Source organism: Mus musculus, chromosome X (genome assembly GCF_000001635.26).
Source record: "Mus musculus strain C57BL/6J chromosome X, GRCm38.p6 C57BL/6J".
Lineage (NCBI taxonomy): Eukaryota > Metazoa > Chordata > Mammalia > Rodentia > Muridae > Mus > Mus musculus.
The window spans coordinates 85027224-85053425 of record NC_000086.7 but is presented as its reverse complement, the minus strand read 5'-3'; the positions used below and the strand labels follow the sequence as shown (position 1 = coordinate 85053425).

At 38.8% G+C, this 26202-nt stretch overlaps 1 protein-coding gene across 15 annotated transcripts in view; it reads right to left on the bottom strand.

Annotated features, from left to right (window-relative positions):
* Positions 1 to 26202, bottom strand: part of Dmd (dystrophin, muscular dystrophy) — a 2390387-nt gene that overhangs the window by 151625 nt on the left and 2212560 nt on the right. For 5 of the 15 annotated variants that reach the window (NM_001314036.1, NM_001314034.1, NM_001314037.1 and 2 more), the window contains exon 1: positions 4967 to 5131. The exons of the other annotated variants lie outside the window; for them this stretch is intronic. In NM_001314036.1, the coding sequence (NP_001300965.1) occupies positions 4967 to 4986 (20 nt within the window). In that variant the 5' untranslated portion in view covers positions 4987 to 5131. Of the gene's footprint in view, positions 1 to 4966; positions 5132 to 26202 lie in introns of those variants that run through there. 15 annotated transcript variants of the gene reach the window in all.

Genomic DNA, 26202 nt, shown 5'->3' with positions numbered 1-26202 from the left:
ATACATTTCCTTAGACCTGAATGAAATATTCACACTTTACCATTTCTAAAAGTGTTGTGGCCTGCTATTAACTCCTGCCACAAAAGGAACAAAACACCTTTGTTCCTCATTCAATCACATGAACAAACCCAGGAGAGATAACTACATATACTTTTCCTTACTTTGGCCCATCTACCTAAATCACCATAGCATCATATTTCCTGTTTTCAGAGATTACATGGAGAGCTTTTATAGAATAAAATGCAGCTTGGAACAATATTTCAGCATTCATATGCTGAACCTACTTATAATCTTTTAATGGGAAATGTGGGGACCTGGGAGGGGAGAAAGAGCTTAAATATGGGCATGTCAATGAGACCAGAAAGTACAGAGGCCCCCCACACAAAAAAGAGGAACTTGGGGAAGCAATAATGTCAAATGGACTCAGCATAGGTTCTAAATTTTAGGTCTTTACAGCCCAGAGGTAGTGTAATTTGATGCAAGTGTACTCACCTGGTAAAACGACAAAAGATCAAGTGACATTGAGAACTGATGCATCTGAATTCATAGTCATTTTGCTATCATGTGATCCCCAAGTTACCATCCATTATAATATAGACGTGGAAGCTTAAGTATGATACTTCCCAAAGAGCAAAAACTATACTCACCATGTATTTGGTTAAAAAGAAGTCAAAAGGGTGAAACATTTCAAGGAGTTTGATAAATATAATCACAAATATCAGAGACATATGAAAATTGGCAAAACGGCACCACCTTAAAGACCATCCTCCCTGTGATATTTACAGCTCAGTAATTGAGCTGGGAAGGCTACTGAAATCAGTTTGCAAGAAAATGTTCACTTGTAAATGGCTGTCTCACTCCCTTCCAAATTTGTTCATTTCTGTTTTGCTTTTCTGCAGAGAAAAATTCACATTTGAAGAGTGTCAATCAGGGTCATCAGCTGAGCAACTATCACAGAATGATGTGGAAGTCATGGGGAGTAAGAAGAGAAAGCGACAGCAGCCACTTTAGGAAGGTTTGGGAAAGACCATGACCAAGCTGGTTTATAATGTAGAGAAGGGGTGGGTGGGACTGGTACTTTATATGCACAGTAAAAGGAGGCTGCAGCTTGCAGCTTCATGGAAAAAGTGGTGCTTGTTATTGAGTGATTTGTAGCTCAAAAAGTGACTGTGCCTTCCAGTTCCATAGACAAGGGCTTCGTCCTGAATTCCAGCTTCCTCCCTTTCCAAAGCCCATCTAGATGTGAGCACCAGCAAGAGAAAAAGGGAAAAGATGGACATGTCCACCCATATGACCCTTACTAGACACACAGTTCAATAGCAACATCCTATCTCCAGGACATTGCATCGACTATAACATCTTAATGGATCTGCAGGAAACTGTTTGGCTAAGCTGATAAACCTGGCCAAGCAGCAGGGACACACAACCACTCTGAAAAGCATCCATCTGAAACTGATTCAAATAAGAGAATCAGAGCAATGAAATAAACTTAAAATGGAATTCTAAAAGGAATGAGAAATGTGCATACAATTTCCAGCAGAATTCCACAGAAAGCCACCAGGAACTTGATGCCCCATGTCCAAAAGACATAACAGAACACAGAGAGAAAGCTCGTGTTTATCAACATACTGACATTTCTTGCCTTTTAATAGCAGTTATTGAGCAGATTAAAAATTATGACATAGGTATTGGAAATATATTTTAATTCATCGGTCCTCAACAAATCGGCATTTCCACTGTGAGATAACAGAAGAAACTGCTAGCCCCCATTGCACCCTTTTCCCTGATTTGTTTGATATGGGTTATTCTCCCAATTATCTAGGATTCGAGGGTATTTGAATAAAATGGGTAAAAGAACTACTCAAATAATTCCCTGAATCAACCTTCTTTTATCTTCATCCTCTTACACACACACACACACACACACACACACACACACACACACACACACACCTTTCCCTTTCCCTTTCAAGCAATACAAAGTAGCCAGAAAAGCAGACTTAGATTTCATCTTAGCAGTCTTAGCTTCACTTCCCTGCAAAGCAGCACTAACAGAAGGAATTGGAAAGAAGAGAAGAATAAAGGGTGTGCCTGATTCTCGAAATCAGAAAGATCATCTTTTCATCATTTAACACTAAGATGCTTGGCAACACAGTCGAATGAACATCAAATTGGAGGATAAGGACCAAATAGTCCACTTCACTCCATGTGGGAATTTTGTACCTGGAGTGAAATGAAAGCCCCACAGAAGCACACTAAACCTCTTCTCTCAAAAGGCAGGAAGACAGTGAGAAGCACAAATGTACCTAGCTCACAGCTATCTATATTCTCTCTTGAAGGGCACACTGATTGGAGGGGAGAGAGACGTGATCAGTTTGGATTTTACAATCGCATTTGTTACTCTGTGACTGTCTCCAAAAAGAAAAAAAAAAAAACTGAAAATTTTCACCTACTTGAATATGTACAGCTACTACAGAAAAACAGGGTGTGCACTTTACACATCAGGAAACACACTTTCTACATAGTTCTGGGTACATCTTTGTTCAGCCTTCCTGAGAACAATGATGTTCAATATAGACCACAAGTCTTTACATACATTAACACTGACTCCACAGACATTCCTGAAAAACCTTCAAATCTTTTAAACATGCTATTGATTCAGGCCCCGCAGATTCCAAAGGCTGGCATCAGCTATACCTCTCTGAGTAATCTTCTAACTGAGGTCCACCCCGCTCCTTTATGTGTGCAAACCACAAATAATCTCTCTTTTCTTGTTATTTGTTACCATGATATAAATTAAAATAGTAAATCACTGGCTGTGACAAAGATCCTGACAACACCTACTTGTCAATAATCAGAAATGAAAGCATTACTATACTGAGCATGGGGTTGACCTAATTTCCTACCGCAGAATTTAAATTTCTTTTCACCTTTTTTAGTTTCAAGTAGTGTGCAAGGTTATTATAACTGCCTCAGAGCTGTTCCTGCTGTCAGTGCTAGAATAATCAGACTTATTGGAATTGCTTTTGTAGTTTCTTAAAAACAAACATTAGGCACATAAAAGTAGCAAATATCTAAAGCATTCACTGAGGAAATGGCAGTTGCCTAATTAAAGGAAGATTTCTTTTGCAACCACTGTTATTTGGTACTGAAAATATATATTCTTTCCACTATTTCCCAGGGCTGAACTAATCACTATGCACCAATATTAAAAAAAAAAGTAGCCTTCTCTGGCGTTTTACTTGGGATTAGGGTCTAGTTTCATATATGATCTGGAACACACACATACACACACACACACAAACAAACACATTCACACACACACATACAGATTTCCATTTAATCTGGGGATCAGACACTTTCTAGAGGAGCCTTGGCATTTGCATGCTGAATTGTTGAACTTGGCTAGTACTGCTGGAACACTGGCAGGGTGGGGATGGGAAAACAGATTTAGAAGTTTCTGCTACTGTGGGGAAGGGACTTCAGTGGCTATGTGTCAATCTAAGCCCCAGCAGTCTGATTTTTGTTCCCATGTCTCGCTCTCAGAGACAGTTAACATTTCATTCTGTTTGGGTGAACTCGGGGCAAAGATGATGGCCTTGGTGGCTGTTCCAGCTGTTACTTGTCCTCCCAGCTCTATTTGTTTTTCAAGGCTTACCTCCCACCCACCCTCAACTTTGGCCAAGGCAATTTCATTTCAGGGTCATGTCCAATGCATGATCAAACACTGACGACTGAAAGCAATTCCACACTGCTCAAGGGTCAGAAACCTTTCATATAGCCATGTTGTTTCCTTTGCCCCTCTCACTTCTTTAAGAGCAAGGGTATCCTCCCCAGGTTTGGAACGAGGAAATAAAATTATCTAGGCACACACACACACACACACACACACACACACACACACACACAATGATGGGTTGGCAAGGACAGACAGGGAGAGTTAACTCAGGAACCAGGAAGAACATTTGCTAAAGAAAGAATGTTGATTTCACTTAAAGACTTTACTTTGACTTAAACCAGAAGATGGATCCCCCCCCCACACACACACACACTTGGGATTAAAGTGTTTTATAATTAATACTATGGCTCCCTTGGACAATTAACCCCATTCAATTTAAGTTTCAAACTTAACTTCACATTTAAGTGAGATAAGCAGTGTCTTGCCCTTTCCATTGTGATCAGATTAAGAATCACAAACTTTGCTTAAGGACTTAGCAGACACCCGGAGAACAGAGAACGCACTCTGAAATGACTCCACACTGAACCTCAAAAACCCAATAAGCACATTAATAATAATACTACAAATAATAACAGTACATAGAAAATCTCAAACCCTTAAGCCCCCCTTTCTTTTCTCAGTCAATTCCTTGACTTTCTAGGCTTTAATTGCCCGTGTTTTCTCTATTTCTCCAAGTCCTGCAGCATGGAATAAGCACAGGAGAAAACACAGGGAGGGAAATGTCAGTTGGAATCCTCGGAAGAAATCAGGCAGAAAGTTGACCTTTTGGCACTTAGCAGTGCAATGCAAGGTAGAACCGCGTGCGTGCGCCCCTTTTTCCTGCCAGGTCCAATGACGGTTTCGGGGAACAGTCCGCCTGGTTCCTGTCCAAACTGGGAGCCCCACAAAGGAGCAAAAAGCTCCCCGGGCCCGATCCCCGCAGGAGGAAACCAGCTGTCCCTCTCTGGGCAAAGCGAGAAATCCGCTTTAGCTCTCCGAGCCGTCCCAGCAGCCAGGAAGGAGCTGGCTGGCAAGCACTGGCGCCGGGGTGGAAGCCCCAGGGACGCACCTGCAGAGGCTCCCAGGACAGGCGGGGAGACCTGCCCGGAAGCCCCGGTCTAGCTGATACCAGCCGCCACCAGCTAGCACTGCTTCTGGTCCAAGTTTTGCCTTCCCCTGGCAGCTGCTCGTGCCACAAGTGCACGAATTGCGGGGATAAGAGGGGGTCCAGGGCTGCGATCCACTTACCCTTTGAGGTGTTCCCTCATGGTTGTAAGGGTTTCACAGGCAGTGAGGGGCGGACGCTTAGAGCGGAGGAGTAAGCTTGCCCAAGCCACGGGGCTCCCCGAAAGTCAAGCGCCGCCGCCCAGGCTCGCAGCCGAAAGCACTGCGGAGGAGCCGCCGCTGGCTGGCGGGCTGGCGGGCGGGCGGGACAGGGAGGGGGAGCTGCGTGCAGACGGGGCGGGGCTGGGAAGGGCTCCTCCCCCACCTAAGGACCTGGGAACCTGGATAGCCAGGGACAGGGCAGTGAGCCCTTTCAAAGCAGAACAGAAATGGGGGGTGGGTGGTGACATAAAGAAAGATCGAAAGGAGTTGAAGCTAGACCCAAGAACCTGGAAGCCACATCCCCTCTTGCCAACATCCCCTTAAAAATCTTCTGGCAAGGCTACTTGTTGCCTAAATAAATGACCTAGGTGCAAATGACCTCATCGTAGATAATTAGTGTGTGGGCTTGGCGTTTTCTTTTTAGAAAATGAAAGGAAAAAATAATCACATGAGAAGTATTCACCTCCCTTCTACACCCTTGTCTTCCTCAACTGAAAATTAAAGAAGTAGGACAGGAAAAAAAATCAAACTTATCCTGAGTCTATGAATCTTTATTTATTTATTTTTTGAGACAGGGTCTCTCACATAGCTCTGACTGTCCTAGAACTCACTAAGTAGATCAGACCAGGCTGGTCTTGAACTCACAGATATCCACCTGTTTCTTCCTCCCCATTGCTAGGATTAAAGGTGTACACCACAATACCCGGCTACCCTGGATTCTTAAGAAACAACCTTTGATATTATAGCACTGATTCTTAAAATGTCCTAGAACTAACAGTTTCACCATCACCAGAAGACTTCTTAGAAAGTCCCCCCCACGCACCCCCAAGAGCCTCAACCTGAATGTACCAAATCAAAACCTGAACACATTAAAGTTGGAGAGGCGCAGATAAAGACTCAGAGCCTAGCAGCACTGGTGTTTTTATCTTGAAGTGTTAGAAAAAATCTGGAAGGATCTCTCTTTCCAGTATAGCACTGGATTTGAAAAGTAAGTAGGCCTTGAGGGCCTAGCGTGACTCATATCAGAAGCTGTCATAGGAAGGTAGAATTCTACTAAATGCAACTGTTTTGAACTTGGAGATATTCCCGTTGAAAGGAAAACTCTATTAGCACAAGAATTGCCCACACTCTCTACTTCATAGATTAGAATCCAAGGAGCTAGTCTTTTTCTTTTTTATCTTTCAATCTCTTCTGGAGGGTTCATCCCCTTAAGTCTACGTTTTACGTGTTTTCCTTTTATGTTTTTAAATATCATCTTTTCTCCCCTCTACATTTATTGCTTAGATTGTTTAAGCCTAAAGGACCTGCAAACATCAATTTCCATTTATTGGTATGGTACGGCACAACAAAGAGGCAGAAATGGAGAAAGTAAAAGGGGACTTGGCGGCTTCTTCATTACTTTTGACAAACCAAATAAAAATGCAAACGTTACCACTAAAGATATGTGCCTGTAGGTAAGCCTTGCGTTGCTATTTTAAAGCAAAGATGTCATTTTTTGGCATTTCTCTTCAGCGACTCAGTCTGGTGCTTGTAATGCTTTAGCAGTTCTGAGCTAGTGAGCTGAAGAGGCAGCTGCTAGTGCGGTCTAAGGAGGACACACTCAGACTTATTTTTGGGCGAGGATGTCCGTAGGCCTAAAAGTAGATTCCAAGTCTGCCTCTCTCTAGAGTGCAGGCATTAGTGGCCTTTGATGAGAAAGCAGTGCTTCTAAAGTAAATCAGTTAGAGTAATCATCGCACCGATGCTGGACATCACTTAAATATTGTTTACTTCAAGGAGAAGGTACAGCCCTCACAGCGTGGACACTTGTAACTATTAGAAATCAATTGAGTGAGGATCCGCAAGGCCTGTGTGCTGAGGTTGGCTATCATTCGCTTCTCTTTGTTTTCTGTCGGTTGGTTGAGAGTTTTGCAGTTAAGTGAACTGCTCAAGATTCGGGACTTCTGTTTCTCTGAACTATAAATGCAGGAGTCTATTTTCCCACTGCCCAATTAGAGAACTCCTAAGAATGATTTGTCAGGGAAAAGACAAAGAGTGGAAAACATAGAATCGCTATTCAGACTTTTTTTTTTTTTAATTTGACAGATGGCAATCCTCAAAAATATAGCAGTAAGTTCTTTTTTAGACTGGAGTTATAGGCACTTAAACAGTTGTTCCAAAATCTTGGTATTATTTTAGAAAATACTGAAAGTATTAAGGGATGACGTGGGTATCACACTGACTACTTTATTGTTGATTTCAGCCATATTAAGACTTTTGCTTAGTAAGGGAATATCACTTCTAAAAGCCCAGAGTTGCCTTACCTTCATTAGTGATATCATCTATACTGTTTATTTATAGTAGCTATTTCATACTATTCTTGATTTGAAGTGGTGCAGGGAATGGCACCTATAAAATGCACTAATCTGTGTCACAACTTTCATCCATTTTTATCCCGATTATTGCTGTTGTTCTGTTTTCCTTGGAACCACAGACCAGGAACAGATCTGGAAAACTGGACTGCAGACCCTACCTTGGGCAAGCTCTCTGTCCCACCTTCATAACTAGAACATGGTGGCTTAAGAGCTGGAACTAGCCAGGCGTGGTGGCACACACCTTTAATCCTAGCACTGGGGAGGCAGAGGCAGGTGGATTTCTGAGTTCGAGGCCAGCCTGGTCTACAAAGGGAGTTCCAGGACAGCCAGGGCTATACAGAGAAACCCTGGCTCGAAAAAAACAAACAAATGAACAAACAAACAAAAAAAGAGCTGGGACTTGTTTCTACAAGTTGTACATTTAGCTACTCTGCTGCACTATCACAGAGAGAGCCTCATTTTTTTTTAAAGTCTGTTTTCTTTAGCGTGCTCAAAGCAAGCTTATTGATAGATGGGAGCAAAGGGGAAGCAAGTTGGTAGAAATAGCAGTGAAAATGGAATGACACATGAAGGGGTCAAGAAGGTGATTTGCTGAACTTTCCTGTAGCTAAAACATTAGTCTTTGAATCACTTAAACTTTGCTAGCACCTTCGGAAAAACTAGTTCTCTACCCTAAGAGACTGGGCTGCCTGGCGCCCTCCTTTCTCCTTCCCATGCCTATTGAGTGAGCTCCAGTCTGTTCTGCACCCCTAGGATGCTGAACTTCTGTAGAATCAGGCTTTCTTGCCCTTTGATTTTCTTTCACTTTCAACCAATGGGAGGCAGTGATGAAAGAAAGGTCTATGGAAGAAGATGAAAAGGAAGAAAGCAAGTGATAGCTAGGTATTTATTTCTCAAGCTCCCTCCTGCTGACCCCAGGCCTGGCTGGACCTCAGTTCTTTGACTTGTGGTCACAAGCCTTACAATCTTTCCCTTCAGGCCCAGCACTCTGCGGGTACCCCCAGACCATTCCTTTCCCTTTGTACATTTTTGCAGTTTTGCTGTTCCTGGTTTTGCACCTTCCTTCGCCAAATCTTTGAAATAGATATTTTTCCTCATACTGTCTTCAAGTTCCACTATTCAAGTGTCTCCTTGAATACTGACCAAAAAGAGTCCTTTCCAACTTAAGCCACCTTCTAGAGCAATATAGATTAGACACTGAAAGGGGACAGCAGGAAGACAGCAAACCCAGTTATACTCCTTGGGGTGGAAAAGCAGACTAAACAGTCACTGGACAAGTATTTGTATAAAGCTCCTATTAGGCCCACAAGAAATCACATCAAAATGATAATATGAATAGGTGCCCAAAAAACAAAACCTTTTTTTCTTTTGAACAGCTTTGGTGGTCTATTTGCCTTCAGGAGGGAATGTCAACACAGAGGTTATAGAAAAAAACAAGAAAGGACTACTGTGAAAACCTAGAGTTCATCTGTGTTGATACCTGAAAGGTGTGTGGGACCTTCAGAAAAATGAATTATAGCTACAAATATGGCTTTATCAGATTTGTCTTTAGAAAAGTCTCTAGAGTAAATGGGGTGATGGCTGGATCAGAAGACAGCCTGGGAATAGAGTAGCCAGTGCAAGCTTACTGCAATATAACAAGGGTCTGAACAATGATAGTGGCAGAAGTAAGAAATGGTAATATAGAGTAGACATTAAGGGATCCCTGACGAATTAGATGTATACATTGACAGCAAAGAAGGAAGATGCTGGTCCTAAGTTCACTAGCATCAAATGGGGAATGTTACAATGTTCTATCATCCCACACCCTGCACCCAATGCACATATTCTTATTTTCTAATTGAATTGGTCCATGGCATTGGGATTTGCCAGGCTCTCCAGGAGAATCTAGCCTACAACCAAGGATAAAGCCTTCCCTGTGTTCTATTGCTGTGAAGAGATACAACCAAGGTAACTTTTATCACAGAAACTATTTCATGGGGGCCTTTTTTACTGTTTCAGAAGTTTAGTCCATTATCAGCATGGCAGAAGCAGACGGGCATGTTGGAACACAGGCAGAAATGTGCTGGAGAAGTCTGTGAGAGCTACATCCTAATCTGCTGGTCCAGACTCTGGCTTTTGAAACCTCAAAGCCCAAGCCTAGGGACAAATTTTTTCCAACAAGACCGCCCGTCCTAATTGTTCTATTCCTTCTCAAATAGAGCCACTCCCTAATAACTAAGCATTCAAATATATGAGCCTATGGGGACATTCTCTTTCAAATGACCACAGGACTATAATCCCAGGGTGGATTTCTGAACTGAATGATTAACATTTACAAAGCAAGAAATGTCACAAAAGGATAAAGGGTAAGAGGACAAATGATGACTAAAATGTTGAATGTGACAAGGTAAAGATAGTTTCGTGGTGTAAACACTGAAGGTGCCTAGGAGGCAGCTGTTGGTCCTCTTAATCCGGAGCTAGAAGGATAGTAGTTTGGACTAGAGTAACCAGTGAATGCTGAAAGGAGCCTGGTATGGTTGTCTCCTGAAAGGCCCTGCCAGAGCCTTACAAATACAGAGGCGGCTGCTCACAGACAGTAATTGGACTGAGTGTGGGGTCCCTAATAGAGGAGCTAGAGAAAGGACTGAAGGACTTGAAGGGGTTTGCAACCCCATAGGAAGAACAACAATATCAACCAACCAGATCCCCCAGAGCTCCCAGGGACTAAGCCATCAACCAAGGAGTACACATGGTTCCAGCTGCATATGTAGCAGAGGATAGCCTTGTCAGGCATCAATGGGAGGAAAGGTCCTTGGTCCTATGAAGGCTGGAGAGATGCCCCAATGTAGAGGAATCAAGAGTGGGGGAGGTGGGGGAGGTGGGAGTGGGTAGCTGGGTGGGGGAATACCCTCAAAGAAGCAGGGGGAGGAGGGATGGGGTGGGGCTTTTCAGGAGGTGAGAAAACCAGAAAAGTGTTTTCACATTTGAAATGTAAATAAAGAAAATATCCAATAAAAAACAAGAGTTACAGATTAGAAATGGTGAGTAAGTGGGGAGGGGGTGGAGAGAGCAGGGCCAGGAGGCAGGGGAGGGGTGTGGGTGAAGAAATGGCAAAATGGCAGTATTGTAGGACTGTTAGGCTTGGATATACCCATTTTATGGAGAGTATGAAGGACCAAGCACAGAAGCCAGGCTGCTCTAATCTTCTTCAAGTACATCCTTTGTTTGTTTGTTTGTTTTTTAAATCTTTCTAGGCTACTTGTGATTTTCAGTGTTACTCCAAAATTAGCAGTATAAAACTGCAGAATAGAATAAGAAAATGACAAGGAATAGATTTATTGGACATTTGAGTGGAGGTGGGGAATGGTGGTGGTGGTGGTAGTGTATGTGTGTATAGGAGTGGCCTTAAGGAACATCACCATTAGCTAGGATCCGTCTTTTCTCTAGCTCTAAGAGACTCTATATGAATTGTTTTATTTACTGTAGCCAATGTTAAATATAACCTGTACCACTTTGTAAAAACTCATTCAGAGAATAGTTGTCACTTCAAAAAAGGATTGCATATTTTATAGTAAATATGCACCTGGATACCCAGTAAGCATATAATATCTGTATGCTTCTCTTTGCATAGTGAGAGCTCTAGCCATGGACCATGAATCAGACTTCTAACAAATGCTTACCATAACTGTGAATCACTGCCACTTAGGGCAAATGTGATGGCATACTAATTAAAATACATATAATAATGCCTCTAGATCATTGTTAAACCATCAACAACCAAGTCTGAAAGCAGAGCTTTCAGACCCAGAGCACATCAAACTCCCACCAAAGCTTATTTTTGCCATGCTCTTCTTTTGCAGGGAAGCAGGATAAGCCAGGCCAGGAAAAGTTTTCTGAGACAGCTGCCAACTACACCAGAGATTTCACCAGACAGGTTCCAGATAAAGTCGAACTCTCCTTCAATTGCATGCAGTTTTCATTTAATACGATTTCTTAAAGCTTCACAGAGCCACCTATATCAAGCTGAACATCTAAAAAGATGTGAAGTTTAGCATCTTCACTAAAATAAAGGCACACTTCATTAACCTCACAGGCCGGTAGTCGCTTAGTGGGAAAGAATTCAGCAAGCCTATTAGCCTGCCAGCTATATAGCACTACCAGGCTCCTATGAACTACACCACCTCGTGCTAAAAATGGAGAACGGGTTAAGGTGGTGCAACTACATCTGCTGCAAAATTCCTGGTCCACCTTAACAGCTCAGAGCTGTAACTATTTTGTCTGCCTTTCCCAACCGGATTGTGCCAAATAACAGGAATTTCAAAACTAGGCAGAAATTCTGACACTCTGCATAATCTCTCTTCCTCTTCAGCTACAAATAAGGTTTTGTATTCGATTAGACGCACAGCAGGTGAAAACCCCAATTAGTGAATTCATTCTGGGGCCGCTCTACCTTCCTCCCACACACAACCACACTTTAGAAAAAAATAGGGGAAGTCATAGTCTTTTCTCAAATCACAAATTAACCCTTTGATCTACCCAGTGAAGAAGAATTATCAGTGAAAATGGGGAAAAGTTGATTATTTTTTCCTTCTTGGCTTCACAATTGGGGTTACAGACAATTCTGCTTTAACACAATTGACTGTTTTCTCCACAAATGTGCTCAGATCTTCTGATCAATCCAGAAATCATAAGGTTTTTTTTCTTCCTAACTGAAAATTCACAGTGCCAGAATTATCTAAAGAATGATTAATGAGCAGCCTGCTACAAGAGAGAATTACTTTTAAATTATGTTCTTATTTAGTGTATTTGAGATGAGAAATATTAAATTTCAGTGTAAACAGTATGTGTTGGCCTTAGGAAGTACACAAAGTCTATATTTTATACTTTGTGAGTATTTATTTGTCAGAGGAAATCATCATTGAGGAAGAGGAGAGGTTTGGTTTGAGCATTCAAAAAATTGAGACAGCTTTAGTTTTTAGAGTGATGTACTTATACTTTGTCAATTGCTTTTCTGGAAATAATTCACAACCCAGTTTTATTTATGAGCAGATAATTTTAAAAGAGCAGCTTTGTCTTCTCTAATTGTTTTAGGACTGTCACTGTTCTTGAAACAAGTCTTACAACTTATTATCCACAAGAAAATCCTGAACACACATCAAATAGTAATACAGCTTTTAGAAGCAGTCATCTGTTACTGTCACTGGCTCATTTCATTCCGAGTCTTCTTAATTAAAATGCAAAGTTCTACATACATGCCTTCCTAAATTACCCTTTGCTGAAATTCTCGAATTTCATAAAAAATGTTAAATGACAACCTAGGCATTATTAATACTTCTTACTTGGTTCTTGAGATTGGGTAAAGTAAACAAAGGATTTGCCAGTCAATTACATGAACAAGGAAGTCATTTTAAATTGAAACAGATAAGGAAATGTAATATTCATATACTACAGATGATGACATGAGTTATTTTTTTTTCCTTTAGGATGAATATCTTTACGATTCATGTTCTATCTGAAGTAGCCTTCTTAATCTGCAGCAAGTATAGCTGCTTTGGATAGCATATTGCATCGAGGTGCAAAGCAGAGACCAGGTCAAATTTGCCCCTTAGAGGCTAGTCACTAGACCCTTTCTAGGTGAGTAATTTAAACACTTAGGGGCATTTGCTAACTCTTTTGTAAAAAACATGGATACTACTGAGCAGGAGGAGAGTATGGGTCAAACTCACACAATGACTCTGAGAGGCCTTTGAGGCCTGGGGAACGCTGTGTAATTGAAAAGGCCCTGCTTCACAGGTGTGACTCCTTATAAGCAAGTCTACTATGGGCAAGAAGAAGGATGCTTCAAAAACAAAAAACAAAACAAAACAAAACAAAAAACAAAAAACCTTAAAGGGCCAAGCGGTGCACAATGAATAATCCCAGTTGTTCCAGAGAGGCTAAAACAGGGATCAAGGCTTGGTCTACAACGTTAGACACTGTTTTAAAATACAACACCACTAAATAACAATAAATTCAAGTATCATCACTTAAACTTTTCAATTTAAATTTTTGTGTAAAGAAAAATGAGATTTCCAACTATCTGAGGCCTCCCTCTTTCAGCTTCTTGTCTTGTTTTGTGAAGTAGGAAAGCCACTTATCAGGAGACTGAGATGGGTTCACCGTGAATCGAAGGAGACCCTGAACTCTAGTGAACTTAAGGCCATCCTGGGATACATCCTGTGACTTGGTCTGGAAAGTCCACCGCTACTCCCTCCAAAGCAAGTAAATGAAAAAAAATCAAGATAAATCCATAACCACAGCCTAAGATATGATGAAACATTACAATATTTGCTATTCTTCTTTGGGTACAAATGTTAAAATACGATTATGTTTCAGACATGTTTTAAGAAAATGGCATATCTTGGTTCATGTTTTTACATAGCAGACACTGAGAAAAATAGTGAATATTGATTTTTGTAGGTTTCAGTGGGAGAAAAAGCAGTCTTTGATGGAGGTCTCTTGGTGGCAGGTTTTGAATAGGCTGCATATGTTAGGAATTCCACAGAGAGTCAGACATCAATGAAAGAGGAACTGGATAGATTACAGGTTCAGCTCAGATCAGTAGTAGAGCACCTGCCTAGCATGTATGAGGTCCTGTGTCCTTCTCCTACCACTGAAAAATAGTGTGTGTGTGTGTGTATGTCTGTCTGTCTGTCTGTGTGTCTGTGTATAAAACAGCTTAACCACTTAATAATATATCAATAGCTGAATATTGTACATTAGCTCTGAGTCATTTTCATCAGAATGAAAAAATTCACACTTATTTATATGTATGTGTGCCCATGTACAAGCACATGCCATGGTAGAAGGATTATGGTCAAAGTACAACCCAGAGGACTCAGTTCTCTCCTACCATGTGGATAGAGGATAGAACTCAAATCATCAGGCTTAAAAACAAGTGACTTTACCTGTTGAACTATCTTCCCAGTACAGGGAAAATTTTTACATATGGAAAGAAAATGGCTGCAATGTATTTTTATTTTTTCCCACAACTTCTAAGAAATTATTTAAAGTACTAGTCCTCAAACTAAATTTTTCCATTACGTATCTTCCTTAAAATGTCCTTTAGATTTCTTTAAATGGTAGCAATGATGGTATATTTGTAGAGTACTTTCATATGTCTCTGTTGGTTATTCAAACTTTTTTTCTTTTTCTTTACAGTTAGTGAAAGCTGGAGGGTCCTAGGAACCCGGCATTGAAATATAGAAAAAGATTCCACAATGTTATCTGATTACTACAGGGATTCAATGGAAATTGACTTTAGTGGGTTTGCAGTCTACTTGGGGCAAGGGGTGGGATAAACACACGTCTGACCAAACATAAAATCAGTGCCATTAAGATAATTACAGAAATAACAAAAGAAAACATACATCAAAGTTAAAGGGGAAAATGTATCCTTTGGAACTCTTGAAGATCGAGAACTAACTAGTTTAGGGTTGGCCGGATGATTCAGTGGATAAAGGTTCTTCCTGCCAAGCCAGGTGAGGTCAGTTCTCGCCCTGGAACCCATGAGAGAAAGAAGAACCAGTTTCCAAAAGTTTCCTCTGATCCATATATGTTGTGATATGTGGTATACATGCCCTGGAATGCTCATCATGATGATGATGACAATGATGACGACGATGATGGAAATAGTTGTAACACAGTCCAAGAATGGAGTCATGTCAGAATTCCGAGTGCTTGTGAGAGCACTCCAAGAAGACAAGACCAGAGTTTTGTGGCTTCAGTTTATTCACAACAAGAATTGTTCTTGGAATGTGAGTTTTGTTCCTCCCAGGTGTATCTGATAGGAGTGAGTACACTTCAGATTATTCATTACCACGGGCTATTGTTTATCTGCCTCGATGGAAAAGCATGATTTTGCCACATGCTGCTTGCCCATCTTGTACACCTTGCCCTTGTGATTAGACACTTTATTCATGTGACTCTTCTTAATACTCAGAGTATATATTGTTTGATGCTATGAATAAAGTTGGCTATTTTATAAGACTTTAGTCCACCTTATTTTTAGGCTCTACTCTCCCAGGCCCCATCACCTCTAGAGTGGTAACCTACATCATCATCACCAGCACCACCACCATCAACAAGTTAAAATGTTTTTTATTGGATATTTTCTTCATTTACATTTCAAATGCTATATCAAAAGTCCCCTATACCCTCCCCACACCCTGCTCCCCTACCCACCCACTCCCACTTCTTGGCCCTGGCTTTCCCCTGTACTGAGGCATATAAAGTTTGCAAGACCAATGGGCCTCTCTTCCCAATGATGGCCGACTAGGCCATCTTCTGATACATATGCAGCTAGAGACAGGAGCTCCGGGGATACTGGTTAGTTCATATTGTTGTTCCTCCTATAGGGTTGCAGACCCCTTCAGCTCCTTGGGTACTTTCTCTAGCTCCTCCATTGGGGACCTTGTATTCCATCCAAAAGCTGACTGTGAGCATCCACTTCTGTATTTGCCAGGCACAGGCATAGTCTCACAGGAGACAGCTATATCAGGGTCCTGTCAGCAAAATCTTGCTGGCATATACAATAGTGTCTGCATTTGGTGGCTGATTATGGGACGGACCCCCGGGTGGGGCAGTCTCTGGATGGTCCATCCTTTCTTCTTAGCTCTAAACTTTGTCTCTGCAACTCCTTCCATGGATATTTTATTCCCTATTCTAGGAAGGAATGAAGTATCAACGAGTTGGTCTTCCTTCTTGATTTTCTTGTGTTTTGGAAGTTGTATCTTGGGTATTCTAGGTTTCTGGGCTAAGATCCACTTATCAGTGAGTGCATATCAAGTGACTTCTTTTGTGATTGGGTTACCTCACTCAGGATGATATCCTCCAGATACATCCATTTGCCCAAAAATTTCATAAATTCATTGTTTCTAATAGCTGAGTAGTACTCCATTGTATAAATGTACCACATTTAAAAAGTTAAAATGTTAAAAAAAGAACTAACCCAGTACTTTTGTAGGTATATAAAAATTTAAACGAGTGAGGGAGGCATTAGATATTGCTAAGTCGTTAAAAGTGCTTGCTGCTCTTATGGAAGATCAGGGTTCAGTTCTCAGCACGGACACAGTGGCTTATAACAGTTTGTAACTTCAGTTCCAATGGAACTTCCACCATCTTCAGGCCCCCAAGGAGATCGGGATGTACACAATGCACTTATATAAATGCAGGCAAGGCAGTCATACATAAAACAAAACAAATAAATCTTTTTTCTAAACTTAAAACATCTTTTAAGTTGATTCCATAAACTGCTAAGAACTCACATTAATAATTAGCAAGACAAATTTATTGATAATATACTGTTGTGCTATAATATCAGTTTATGTGTTTTAGAAATTCAAAAATTATTGTGAAATATTAAATGTTATATCTTAAGTGAGCTAGGTGACAGTATGTATTAATAGTTCCCATTCAGATACCAAATTATTTGTGTGTGTGTGTGTGTGTGTGTGTGTGTGTGTGTGTGTGTGTGTGTTGTGTGTGTGTGATGAAATCTTTTTTTTTCTTTTTTTTCTGTTTGTTTGGTCTTGTTTTGTTTTGTTTTGTTTTGTTTTGTTTTGTTTTGTTTTGTTTTGTTTTGTTTTCTTTTGTTTTTTAAAGACAGAGTTTCTCTGTATAGCCCTGGCTGTCCTGGAACTCACTCTGTAGACCAGGCTGGCCTCGAACTCAGAAATCTGCCTGCCTCTGCCTCCCAAGTGCTGGGATTAAAGGCGTGTGCCACCACTGCCTGGCGAGATCTTTTTTTTTTTTTTTCAAAGTAACAATATCTTTATTTATAAAATATACAGTTTAACAGAAACAGCTTGCTTTGTACACATAGATATGGGGCCTTAATATATCAGTCTTGCGTTGAACCTAAAGAATCCTCCTAGGTGCTGGGATTACTAGTCTGTGCCATTTTATCCAATTCTCAAATCATATCTTTGAGTTAATATCAATAATGCCTTATTACAAAAATCTATGTCCTCATGGGGTGACCTGACATCAATTCCTTAGAAGGTAGCTGAAAAGGAATGGATGATTTTTCTCATATGACAGGCATAAAAAAGACTGGCAGCACCTGTGCTATTAGGATATTTTTTTCTTCAAATAGAATTAAATTTGTAGTGAGAAGAAATAGTGATGAAAAAGAGAATAGGGGGTAGAGATATAGCTCAACACTTTAGAGCACTTGCTGCTCTTACAGAGGGCCTAGGTTCTATTCCTAGCATATGGTGTCTCAAAACTGTTACTTCAATTTCAGGGAATCTGATGACTTGGTCTGACTTCTGGAGGCACCAGGCACACATGTTCGTGGTCATACATACATGCTGGCAAAAGATTTATACATGTGACCAAAAATTAATAAATATGAAAACTATGTTTCAAAGAGAAAACAGAGATCATAATGGGAATGTGCGTTCAGGAGACTATTCTGTGTTCTGACTTCTATGGGGACCAGTACCACATGTTGGTGCACATACATACGTGCAGGCAAAACATTCATATACATGAAATAAATAAATCTAAACAATTTAAAAAGGAAAATGGTTTAAAATAAGATTGTGTGCCCAGGACACTATTCCAGCAGTCCAGTTAAGAGAAGATGAAGGGGCAGGGTGCTAGAGAGATGGCTCACTGGTTAAGAACACTGGCTGTTCTTACAGAGGTCTTAATTCAATTCCTAGCACCCATATGGTGGCCTATAGCCTCCTGTAACTTCAATTCCAAAGGATCTTATGGCCTCTTCTGACCTTCACAGGGGCCAGGCACACATGCAGTAAGCACGAAATCTGTGCAGGCAGAACATTACTACAATAAATCTAAAGATATTTTGAAGAGAAAAAAGGAGGACAAAGGCCTGAACTAAAGGTGTAGCACTAAAAATTGATGGAATGGTATTCTTCAAGACAGGTTATAGAATTAAGTGAATGCTACTTTTAAGTGATTGGATGTATGATACAGGAAAGGGACAAGCCTAGGATTTTTGGTTTGATTTGGTTTGGTTTGTTTGGAGTTTTTGTTGTTTTTGTTTTGTTTGGTTTGGTTTGTTGAGACTAGATTTTACTATGTAACTCAGGCTATCCTTGAACTAAGTACATCATCTTTGCTGGCCTTAAAGCCACAGCAATACTCCAATCTCAGTCTCCCTAGTGCTGGGATTACAGGTATGAGTTATCATACTTGAATACATTTAGGATTTATTTTTTAAATTTTATTATTTATTTTTATGTGTATTTTATTTTATTTTATTTTATAGGTGTATTTGCCTACAGAAATGTCTGTGTACCACATGCATGCAGTCCTTGCAAAGGCCAAAAGAGAACATCAGATGCCCTAGGACTGGAGTTACAAGTGGCTGTGAGCTGCTGGAAATTGATCCTGGGTCCTCTGGAAAAGCAACAAGTGATCTTAACCACTGAGCCATCTCTCCAACACCATGTGCTTAGGATTTTTGATAAATAGCATCAAAAATTGGTTGTAGATTCTCATATATAGATATGAGTGTATATATAAACACGCATATATACTATGCAATATATAAATATATATATACTCTATATTGCATTTTTACGACACCTTGTTCCTTACTGACTTTGGAATTATGGGTAAGAGGTGTACATTTAGCAAGAGTGAAGCCCTGGGTCTGATCTTCAAAGCCACAAAACAACAACCAAGAAACAGATAAAATTCAGAGCTAAGGAAATATAAATAGAATGAAACCTTAAGAAAGGAGATGTTAGAACACAGATAGTAAGATTATAGGGCTTGACACAGTTATTAAGTGTCACTATGCACACCCACCAAAGTAAGAACGATAAACAATTCAGGGTGTTAGAACATATGCAGAGAAAGTAGAACTCTCAAGCTTTGTTCATGGGAGTGAAAAATGGTATAATTATGCTGGGAACTAAAAGAATACATAAAAGATCAACATATATGCACACTATGGTCTCAAAATTCTATTGCTTAATATAGTTCCTGCATAAATATATTCATGAAATAATGTATTTTAAAATGTTTAGATTATCATTCTGAGTATGGAATGCTTAATCACATAGTATATAGAGTATATTCACATAGTGGAATATCCCTCCAATGAACAGGAACAATCTACTACTTCACTCAGTAGTATAGATGAAGTTCTTTAAAGAACCAGACACAAGAGTACATGCAGCATATGTATATATATATACACACACACACACACACACACATATATATATATATATATATATATATATATATATATATATATATACATAATGTATAAATACATTTTAAGAAGAAAGTGTGTGTGTGTGTGTTTACAAAACCTGACAAGAATAGTTCATGGTTTTCAAAGTCAACATAGTAAGTAGTCATAGATGGTGAATAATGGTTACAAGAGAATATATGGCTATTGGTCACACTCAGTTTCTTTAACTATGTATATATCTGCATGTCTGTGCACATGACTGTGGGTACCTATGAAGTCAGATGCCCTAGAATTGGAGTTATAGACCATTTTGAGCTGCCTAGCATTGCTGCTAGAAACTGAAATAGACCTCTGAAAGAGCAGCAGACCTCCTAAACATGGAAATATCTCTCTGTATCCAATACTTTTATTTCTTGATCTTGGTGTTAGTTAAATAAATATAATCAGATTTTTAAAGTTCATTGAAGTGCAGAGTTAGATTTAATATATTTTCTTCTTAAAATGTATTTATGCTTTAAATTGGCAGAAGAAAATTGCATATTCTATTATACACAAAATATTTTGGCATACATATACATTATAGGGCAGAAATGGAGAATTAACATAAATAACAATTTATACATAGTATATATTCTGTGATGAGAATCATTGATAGTCTATTTTATTAGCAAATTTTAATACAATGTTGTTCACTATAGTCAGATAGTGAACTTATTGCACAATAGACCTATTAGTTATATTTTTCCTATCTGAAATTTTGCACCCTTTGGGCAACATAAGGCTTCCCTTTCTATATATTTAACATACTTCACTGAAATTATTCTCCTTTAAAGTAATTTTTAAACTTATTTTGATTTTATTTGCTTTGGGTGTGTAGGTCAGATGACAACTGAATGAAGTTGGTTCCTTTATTCCACCTTCCTGTGGATTCTAGGGATTAAACTTAGGTGGTCAGGCCAAGAGGCCAGTGCCCTTACCTGCTGAACTGTCTCAACGGTGCAAAATGATCCAAAGAGCAGTGTACAATTTGGTGATAAATTTTCTGGATGGCAAAGTGAAAGCAAAGCTATAGCTGGAAATTTTATTTTATTTTGATAGTTGGTAAGGGGGAAAATTCATAGTTCAAATTAAGCAAAGCAAACTATGAACTCTGGGTAAATTAATAAAACTAGATCATAAGATCATAATGACATCACTGAGATGGGAGACACTGTATGATGTCAAGTTTTAGCAACTCCCTATCAGTGGTGGTTTTTTACAAGCGCTTTCTATATAAGCTGAGACTGAGAATAAAGCATAGCTAAAGTAAGGCTGTGTCATGGGAACCAGAAGAATAAGATCCAACAATAAAGATTTCTATTGGCTCAGGTCAAGAGAGTGATAAAAGCCTGCTACGGTATTCTTTTCTGATTTGTTTGTTTGTTGGCTTGTTTGTTTGAAGATAGGATGTCACTAATGTCATCATGGATGGCCTTGGATTCACTATGTAGACTCCACCAGCCTCTGCCTCTGTATGCCAAGTGCTAGAATTGAAAGTCATTATTTCTGGCTTCTTTTTTCTCCCACAAAGGTTCTAGTTGGATTTCTTTCCCCTTAATAACAAGTCCATTTGGAAAAGTGTGTGATCTCAGCATTAGGCATAAGGAAATTGCATGAAGTTGGTGTCCAATCTATGTTTGCTAAATTGTCAGTATACGAAGCTATAAAATAGCTGTAGTTCATACTTGTCAATATAATGTACTAAAATGTGTTTATGTGTATGACTTTAATATATTAATATAATTTTTAATAAGTGGACAGGGATTAATCAATACCTAAGTGATTATCAGCAGTGCTACTAACAGTAACAACAGTTGTAACTATTATTTATTGACAATGTATTAACTTCAAATCAGTCTATGAGGATTTTCAATTTTGTTTTAGACCTTACAACACTGAGAGACCAAGAAATAAAGACGTTTTCTTAAGGACTTATGACTAGCAATTAATTGGTAAAGATTTGTCCTTCAAGTAAATTACTAAGTATTCAATGCCTTCTCTATCCCCTTGTTCAAGGCTATTCCAGCTGCCGGTCACTGGTACTTAGTAAATTATACTCTATACTGTGAATCGTCCTAAGGATTGTTTTTAGGAAAACAAATCCAGATAGAAAATAGGAGAAGGTTACACAGCAAGAGCTAGCAAGCCTTGTAAAATTTTCCGTTCAATCACCTAAACAAAGAAACCAAAAATAGAGTTATAGAGATATAGAGATGTAGAGGGGTTGTGTGTGTGTGCGTGTGTGTGTGTGTGTGTATTGCTGGCACACATACAGTGTGAAGAAACAGAAAGACTGTTTTGTTTTTGTTTTTGTTTTTAAAGTTGGAAGAGCTACTGAGTCTGTCTACTGTCATGTCTCTAGACTAGGGTATGGAATTAACTTTGCAGCGGGGGGGGGGGCGCGGGGGGGTAATAGATTCAGGGGAGAGGGGAGGGGAGTTGGGGAAACGTTTAGTAAATTTGGAGTTTCCACATGGGAAACTACAGTAGTGAAAATATGCTTCATGTTTCAGTTGCGTCTCCTCTGCCAGCTGTTTATTTGGGTGACTGTTTAGGAGTATAGTAGGAATCACACAGCCATTTTTTCCCTTCCAAATGGCATGGTGATATTGTCACATTACAGAAGGAGGAAAAAAAAATCAACATTTGTGCTAAAGTATTGTCAAGGGGAGTAACAAGTAGTTTAAACTACTACACACAACTGCATGTTCTCTGTCTGAGTAACACACTTCAAAACATAAGCTGAGAAAGAATCCTTCTGCTCTCCTCTTGCAGAGAGTCCTAATTGGAAACTCTAGCACACATGCTCAGGTTTATAGGCATTCAAATTGACAAGTGTTTACCTGAAAGAATGGTGGCATTTTAGGGCTGGGTGGTTCCCAATTGTTTTGATACCTATAAATTCAACACACTAAGTACTTCAGAAATCTATGTGAGTACATATTTATGAAGGCTGATAATGACTATATCTTTTTAAAAAGGAAAAAAGATACTTTGATATCATTTCAGACATTTTTTAGATAGTATATATCTCTGAGAATATTAAGCACATTAAAAATAAAAGACAGCATTAAGATTAACTTATTTAAAGAGTATCTGACTTATGAGTAATCAGGAAGTAAGTTATAATCTTTACTCACAACATTATTTACTCACAACATCATAAATTCTCTATAGCAATATATAGCTAATTGCTACTTTTCTAACCAGTATTTAGACTGTGCATATTGTATCTTTACCATTGTCTATTAAGCTATCAGCAAATTGTTTGGCTTAATAATGACTATTTACAGCAGGAACTTTTAGTAGCTCATCTTATTTTACCAATATCTAAAGTCAATTTTCTCGCTCACCAGAAGAATACCTTATGTTTTATTCTTTCCCCAAGAAATAGAATAATAAGTCATTTAATAAGATAGACTTTCAACCAAAAGTTATCAAAAGAGATGGGGAAGGACACTTCATACTCAACAAAGGAAAAATCCACCAAGATGGAGTCTCAGTTCTGAACATCTATGCCACAATGCAACCTACATTCATAAAAGAAACATTACTGAAGCTCAAATCACAAACTGACTTTTAAACAACAATAGTGAGGTACTTCAACATTCCACTCTCACCAATGGACAAGACCTCAAAACAGAAACTAAACAGAGAAACAATGAAACTGACAGATGTTACAAACCAAATGGATTTAACAAATATGTATAGAATGTTTTACAGTAAAACACAACAATGTTCCTTCACAGTACCTCATGTAATTTTCTCAAAAATCAGGCACAAAGGAAGCCTCAACAGATACAAGAAAATTAAAGTAATCCTAATGCATTCTATCACAAAATCCCACATACTCATGGAAAATGAACAACTCTCTGCTCAATGGTAACTTGGTCAAGAAGATATAAAGAAAGAAATTAAAGACTTACTAGAATTCAATGAAAATGAAGGCCCAGCATACCCAAATTTATGAGTCACAATGAAAGCAGTACAGAGGAAAGTTTATAGTACTTATTGCATTCATAAAGAAATTGAAGACATTTCATACTAGCAACTTAACAGAAAACTTGAAAGCTCTAGAAAAAAAAAATGAAGCAAACAAACCGAAGAGGAATAGACTCCAGGAAATAGTCAAACTCAGGGCTGCAACCATTCAATTAGAAACAAGCAGAACAAAAACAAAAAAGTCATCAAAACCAAGAGCTGGTTCTTTGAGAAAATCAACAAGATAGAAAAACCCTTAGCCAAACTAACAAAAAGGCAGAGTCAGTATCCAAATTAACCAAATTAGAGTAGAAAAAGTTGAAATAATAGAAACTGAAGAAATTTTTAAAATCATTAGGTCATACATCAAAAATCTGTATGCCCCAAAAATGGAAAATCTAAATGAAATGGATGATTTTCTAGACAGATACCACTTACCAAAGTTAAATCAAAATCAGGTAAACTGTCTAAACAGTCCCATAACCCCTAAGGAAATAGAAGCAGTCATTTATTGTCTCCCAACCACAAAAAGCTCAGGGATGGATGGCTATAGCGTAGAAGTCTACCAGACTTTCAAAGATGAGCTAATACCAGTACTTCTCAAATTATTGCACAAAATAGAAAGAGAAGGAACACTACCTAATTTACTCTATGAGGCTACACTTACATTAATACATAAACAACAATGAGAGGGAACTTCAGACCACTTCTCTTATGAACATTGATGAGTAACATATCAGAAACATCATTCATCATGGTCAAGTAGGCTTCATCATATTATTATTCCATTAGATGCTGAAAACCCCTTTGAAAAAAATCCAACATGCCTTCACATAAAATAAGATAGATACAAGGCACATATCTAAACATAATAAAATAAAAATAATTAAAAATAAAAACAACATACAACAACCCAATAGCCAATATCAAATCAAATGGAGAGAAACTTAAAGCAGTCCTACTAATATCAGGGACAAGATAAGGCTGCCCACTCTCTCCCTAGTTATCCAATATAGTACTTGAAGTACTATATTGTTCGAGCTAGAGCAATAAGAAAACTAAAGTAGATCAAGGGGATACAAGTAGGAAAGGAAGTCAAAGTATTGATTGCTATTTGTGGGTGATATGATAGTATATATAAGTATCCTCAAAAGTTCTACCAGAAAACCACAGCTGATAAATACCTTCAGCAAAGTGGCTGGATACAAAATTAACTCAAAAAAATTAGTAGCCCTCTTTTATATAAATTACACATGGTTTGAGAAAAAATAGGAATACAACACCATTGACAATAGCCACAAATAATATAAAATATCTTGATGTAACTCTAAACAAGCAAGTGAAAGATCTCTATGACAAGAACTTCAAGTCCCTGAAGAAAGATATTGAAGAAGATATCAGAAGGAATGATCTGCAACGCTTATGGATAGGTAGGATTAACAGTAAAAATGGCCATCTTACCAAAAGCAATCTATAGATTCAATGCAATTCCATCAAAATTCCAACATGATTTCCAGACCTTTAAAGAGGAATGTTCAACTTCATATGCCAAAACAAAACAAAACAAAACAGAAAAACAAGATAGCCAAACAAACCTGAGCAATAAAAGAAGTTCTGGAGGAATCCCTGATCTCAAGCTATACTACAGAGGAATATTGATTTAAAAAAAAACTGCATGGAATTGATACAGAGACAGGTTGATCAATGAATTTAATCAAAGACCCAGAAACAAATCCACAGACCTATGGACAGTTGATTTTTGACCAAGAACGCAAAACTATACAATAGAAAAACAAAGCATCTTCAACAAATAGTGCTGGCCTAACTGGATGTCTGAATGTTTAAGAAGGAAAATAGATCCATAATTATCAACCTGTTCAAAATTCAAGTCCAAGTGGATCAAGGACCTCAACATAAAGCCAGATACACTAAACCTGACAGACGATAAACTGAGAAATAGCCTTGAAGATATTGGTACAGGAGACAGTTTCCTGAAGAGAACACCAATGACTCAGGCTCTAAGATCAAAAATTGATAAATGAAAACTCATGAAACTGCAAATCTTTTGTAAGGCAAAGGATTCTATCAATAGGACAAGGTGGCAGTCTATAGATTGGGAAAAGATCTTCACCAACCCTACATCCCTGGTGGACAGAGGGCTAATATTCAAAATCTATGAAAAACTTAAGAAGTTAGACACCTAATTCAACAACTCAAATAAACCAATTAAAAATGGGGTACAGAGCTAAACAGAGAATTCCCAACAGAGGAATCTTGAAAAGCTGAAAAAGCACTTACAGAGGTGTTCAAAGTCCCTAATCATCAGGGAGATGCAAATTAAAATGACTTGGAGATTCCACCTTACACCAATCAGAATGGTTAAGATCAAAACCTTAAGTGACAGCAACTGTTGGCAAGGATGTGGCAAAAGGGGAACACTCCTCCATTGCTGGTAGGATTGCAAACTTGTACAACTACTCTAAAAAATCAGTCTGGTGGTTTCTTAAAAAAAATGGAAATAGTTCTACTGAAGACCTGGCTATACCACTACTGAGCATATACCCTAAAGGTGCTCCACTATG